General features: G+C 35.6%; 1 protein-coding gene across 4 annotated transcripts in view; it reads right to left on the reverse strand.

Moving 5' to 3' along the window:
- MTF2 (metal response element binding transcription factor 2) overlaps nucleotides 1–5688 on the reverse strand; it is a 126069-nt gene extending 120381 nt beyond the window's left edge. For 3 of the 4 annotated variants that reach the window (XM_033916832.1, XM_033916833.1, XM_033916834.1), the window contains exon 1: nucleotides 5384–5688. Coding sequence is in view for 1 of the 4 variants with exons in the window: in XM_033916831.1 (XP_033772722.1) it covers nucleotides 5384–5388 (5 nt within the window). In the remaining 3 variants the exon portion in view is untranslated. The remainder of the gene's footprint in view (nucleotides 1–5383) is intronic. The other variant, XM_033916831.1, reaches the window with a different exon arrangement.
- Between the last annotated feature and the right edge of the window lie 312 nt (nucleotides 5689–6000).

Below are 6000 nucleotides of genomic sequence, written 5' to 3' on the forward strand. Positions count from 1 at the left end.
CATTAAATATTGAGTGACATAGAATGGGTAGATGTGAATCTCTTGTTTATTCTTTCCAAAATACTAGGACTAGGTGGCACACAATGAAGCTGCTGAATATTAGATTTAAAACAAATTGGAGAAAATATTTCTTCACTTAACATGTAATTAAACTCTGCAATTCATTGCCAGAGAATGTTGTGAAAGCAGTTAGCTTTGCAGAGTTTAAAAAAAAGGTAAGGCTTGGGAAAATCCACTGTTTATTTCTATAATAAGCAGATAAAATCTGTTTTACTGTCTTGGGATCTTACCAGGTAGTTGTGACCTAGATTGGCCACTGCTGGAAACAGGATACTGAGCTTGATGGACCTTCATTCTGTCCCAGTATGGCAACTCTTATGTTCTTATACATTATAAAATGCAACACTGAATCAGAAAACTTTCAGTCCTCTGTGTAGTGTCCAAATTTAAGACCACTACAGATGAATGTTCTAGAGATGATTAAAACTGTAATTATAAAGACAATCCTGTTAAATATTAGAATTGTGTCCTTGAGAAATGGTGGAAAACAAAGGATTTCTCAAAAGGGAAAAAAAAATTCACAGAAGCATGGGATGAACACAGAGGATCTAGAATCAGAAAATAATATTTAATTTTGAACTAAGGCCAGTACTGGGCAGACTTGCACAGTCTGTGTCTGTATATGGCCGTTTGGGGGAGGATGGGCTAGAGAGGGCTTCAATGGCTGGGAGAGTTTAGATGGGCTGGAGTAGGTTTTAACGGAGATTTCAGCAGTTGGAACCCAACACAGTACCGGGTAGAGCTTTGGATCCTTGCCCAGAAATAGCTAAGAAGAAAAAATTTAAATTGAATCAGGTTGGGCAGACTGGATGGACCATTCGGGTCTTTATCTGCCGTCATCTACTATGTATGTTACTTTTGTTGGCAAAAAACAAAACATACTTTCACTTTGGGCGAGTGGACATCTCAAAAAGAAATCATAGCTAAAGATCACTATGAAAAGTGGATATTTGAGATCACAAAATGCTTCTAGAATCCTATTCCAAGATGCACAAATCCCTATGAAAAGTGGATATTTGTGATCACAAAATGCTTCTAGATTCCTATTCCAAGATACACAAAATTACATTGTATCTTTTTTACAATGTTTCAATAACATCAATTATAATAATTTGAGATTGAGTGGTTCAGGTATCTGTGCTAATGTGTATGAATAGATACATCAGTCATTTACTTGCTTTGAATGGCAGAATAGTAAATTCCAATAAACCTTAAAGCATAATCAACCACTATTTGCTTATTTTGGTTTGGGGGATGAATGGCTGGGGATTTCCTCTGTGGATATTACCAAAGCTTGGGTTGGAGTTAATTCTGGGTAGTCAAAGTCAAGTCAAAGTCAAAATAAAACATAATATGGTAAATTTATTATTTTATACATTTTTGTATAGGTTCTTACATTTTGTGCATTAAAAAATATCCTATGTTTCAGTAATTAATCCAATTTTTCTTAGGAGTCGGAATCAGACAGTAGAAAAATAGAGGGTTGGTGTACCAACTTCACAGTCCTGGATATTACAATGTAGGAACAGCCTACTGGTTATAGCACTGGGCTGATAACCATGGAAGCCCGTTTCAAATCCCACTATCACTCCATGTAGTCTTGGTCTACTACTACTATTACAAGTCATTTACAATCTTAGATTGTGAATCCTCCATGGACAGAGAAATATCTAGTATACCTGAATATAACTCACCTTGCATTAAACATGGGCTTGCTGCTTTGTAATATACATAAATTACTTTGAAAATGTAAATTGGTTCTCTTATGAGGTGATATTCATTGCTTGATAAATAAATTTAAAAATATAGTCATGGAATGTTTGGTATTGTTCTGATATATTGCTATCCCCTCTCTAGTTTTTATTTTAGGTGTTTTGGTTTGGTTTTTTTAGATTACAAAATGAAAGGACCAAAACAATAACCATATCATTAGCAGAGAACTAAATTAAGAAGTTATTTAAATGTAAGTGTGCTCAAGTTTAAAGCATATCTTTTTGACGTCAGATATTTTTCATTAGACAACACAAGATATTTCAGTTTTAATTATGTTTTGTAGTAGAACAGTATGTTCACTTTACCTGCAATCATGTAATTTTTTTCTCTTTCAATCAGGCAAACTAGATGACGACCCTGTAGACAACCTTAAATATTCAGCACAAGAAGGAACTGCTTCAATTGTATTGACTCAACAAAGTGATCTAACAGTATTTGAATCTGGAATCGACTGCCCCTGCAAATCAGATCCATTGAAGGATTCCTCAGCTTTAGAAAAACATACCTCTACCCTTGACTGACAAGACTACAAAGAGATGTATATTGGTACCAGAACCAGTATGTGTCAAATTTGGTATAACTTGTATCTTACACTGTAACTTTCTGTTACAGTGGTATAACTTGTACTGTGTAACTTGGTATAACGTGTACTGGAAACCTTGCTTCGTAAGGATAACCATAGCAAATTGTAACCAGTAAATTGTATATTATCATTAGCCCCTATATGTATCAAGTTAGGATAAATACTATACTTGTATCGTAAACTTGTACAGAAATTATGTATGTTAAACCTGTAACCTGTTCTGAGCTCTTTGGGGACAACAGGCTAGAAAACGAATTAAATAAATAAATAAGAAATGCTGGTTAAAAACTTCACTTGCTCAATGTGGAAGCAAACATATTTGAAAATTTAGTTTTAGTTTCAATAACGCAATTTTATTTACAGAGGAATATCTTGATTTAGTTGTTGCATTTTACTTATTTCTACTATGTTCAACATTGCTTAGTCTATTTTTTAGCTTAACAATTTGTACTGTATATATGTATACTTGTTTGCTTATTTTCCTTGTTTATTTTCTTTTATTGTTTGCTGTTATATATTGCAGGAACCAAGCAACACAATTCCCAGGATTTTTATAGCTCTGACTTTAATTGGGTAAAGCTGCAAAAAAATGTGGCCTCTGGCCTCATCGTAAGTCTATATAAGAAAAAACACAGGAAGTCTAGACTCTAGAGAACAAAATGAAGCGGCTGATGTAACAAGTCATGAGTTACAACTATATGCTCAGCTTCAGTGCAGTCTCTTAATGCACAAACTGAAATGTTTTGTTCTCAATTCAGTAAAATAATTTGCAAATTATTGCAATGGTAAAAAATATGCACCAATAGAAAGAAAAAAAGCACACCCCACCATTGTAATGTGCTGCTGTTTTCAGTTGGGTGTTTTTTTTCTCTCTCATTCTGCATGAAGTATTTGGCTCACATGCTGACAAGGAAAGAGGGGGGGAAAAAAAAAAAACCAACATTAAAAAGGACTACCCACTTTGACTTTATGATCCAGAAAAAAAAATACCTGATAAACCCAAATACTCCCAACTAGAGTAGACTAGTTGAAAAATGGGCATACTCAGCCTCTAGCAATATGCTCAATTCAACTTTTATTGGCTTAGATATAACTGTTTCAACCAGAATATTTCATTTGGGCCTCTTTTATGAAGCTGTGCGGCAACTGCACCAAAGCCCTTTAAATCCCTATGGGCTTTGATGCATTTACCATGCCGATCTGCGCTATTGGACTTGATAAAAGAGCTCCTATATAGCTGTCACAAATATAAAATAAATGAATGAAAAATGTCAAGCTGTAATCATTTGAACAGTAAAAAAATAACAAATAAAAATTACAGACTACTGTTTCAGAGCCACTTGTTCAATACTGGGTTAAACCAGGATACAGGAATGACAATGTCATTGTGAACCCAGTAATGTGATTGCTTTGTTAGTCCACCTTAATGGTTAGAAATAGAAATACAGTACTGTAAAACAAAAAGGAAATTAAGGTGCTATCTATTTATTGGACTAACCTAATACATTTGAAACATTTGTTTGTGAAACTAGATTCCAACCAGGGCCCAAAACAGCTTAGCCACTATTCAAGATTTTTTGAGTTAACACAAGTGCCATATTTAACATGAAAATTGGCAACCATCATGCATCATTCTCTCCACACTCAACTTGTCTTTCATTTTGTCCATGTTTCCAGAAACTAAATAGTTCTTTAATGTGGCTCTTCTATCACAAATTTATGTAATCCAAGGATCCAGAACAGAAAAATTAATAACTGGAACTAGTATTCCGTGCTCCAAAGAGTTCTTAGAACTTAGGTCACAGAACAACTGTTCTATTTCATATTCTAAAATGAGGCACACCCTAATGATTAGAACATAGATTAGAACATATTATACACCATGAGAGTTCCTTGGGCATAAATTCAAATTTCCTTTTAACTCAAGTACTTGGACAAGTCACAGTCTTGTTATACCCCCAATCTACACAAATGGGTTTTGATAATAAGATTGTTACACCTTCTCTTTGTGAGCTTTCATTCAGTCCAAGGACCAGAAAGAAATAAGAATCCCAGGTCATCCATTCCAATCTTTATTTCTAAAATACTAACTAATCCTTTCTAACAAAGCGTGTGCATACCCAAAGAAAGCAGAACGTGCTTTCAAAATAAATTTTATTTGTATTAAGATACCACCTAATCCCCCCCCCCAAATGGCACCAAAGCAGGTCACCGATAACAGATGACAAGTTTTTAGCAAATACATACTGAATGGGTAACACGATCTAAACATTCTTCATAATCACATTTTTTCGTGTACAATATAAACTAATAAAGAAATAATGTATCACAGACAACTACATCATAGGCAAGTAAGCATTACCTTTTAATAAAAGCCGAAGCTTCCTACAGCCATGAGCATGATGATAAGACGATAGTTTTATATTTGGAAGCAAGCGTTCATATGTCATTATGTTATAATACTATGGATTTAAACTTGGGTGTCATGAGCCTAAGTTGCACAACATTTTTATTTTCTTTCACAATAACTAAAATATACACATTCGTTGATTGTGATAATGTTTCTTGTATTAAGGTGCAAATGTTTTCCATAAAACAGTACATATAAAGGTCAACATATTTCATTAAAGAACACAGGAAATTGGCTTAATCAGCCTGTGTTATAAAACGTTAAACTTTAATTATCTGCTTCCCCTACCAGCTAGTCTGCTTCTTCCACCATCTCCAGTCTCAAACAAAATATTTTAACTTATTTTTACCTCTTTGTTTTGATAACCTTTCCCAATCTATGCCACCCACTAACTTCTCTCTTTAATTTCTACAGAATTTGATTCCTATATTATAAAGTTATTTTGATATTTATATTAATGGTGGCTCAGTCATTTGGTAACCTAATACCAAAGCAGAAAAATAAAAGCCTAACGCGGAAAACGTCATTTCGCTTTAGTTTTACAACAAAGTGCTTACCTCATTCGGTCACTTCAGTCGTGCAACCCGCTTCATACAGTGAAAAAGTAAGAAAGCCTCAGCACGCCTGCCGTTCTACAGAGGCTCGCAGGAAGTCCGCTTCGCTGATAAACTCTTTTAGTACTATTCATAAATACACTAGATATTCGTCTATGCTTGGTTAAATCAAATTTACAGACAGTCCGGTTTGACCACAGCCCTTCGCCATTTTGGTTTCCCGCGGAGCGCGCGGTGCATTGTGGGAGACAGAAGGCACAGGCAGAACCTGGCTGCTGGAGCTCCCGGCACAGAGGGGCGGGCACGGGAAAAAGGAAGGAAGGAAGCGCGCGCCGCGAGGCTTAGTACAGGGGGTGTTTGCTTATAGAACAGTAATATGCGCCGCTTCGGAGCCACTCAGTCCAGGAAAAGATCCACAACTCTCCCTCACTCTGAGGGATCTCGTGCTGTTTTAGTAATATACTGTATCGAAAGGGAATTTTAGCATGCCCAGGACCAACCTAACCATTAGGCAGACCAGGCAGCCGCCTAGGAGAACAACTTAGGGAGAGGAGATCAAAAAGAACTTTCATTAAAAAAAACAAAAAACAAGTGCACTGATAGGCACATAGACTTAAAGA

Source organism: Geotrypetes seraphini, chromosome 12 (assembly GCF_902459505.1).
Source record: "Geotrypetes seraphini chromosome 12, aGeoSer1.1, whole genome shotgun sequence".
Taxonomy (NCBI): Eukaryota; Metazoa; Chordata; class Amphibia; order Gymnophiona; family Dermophiidae; genus Geotrypetes; species Geotrypetes seraphini.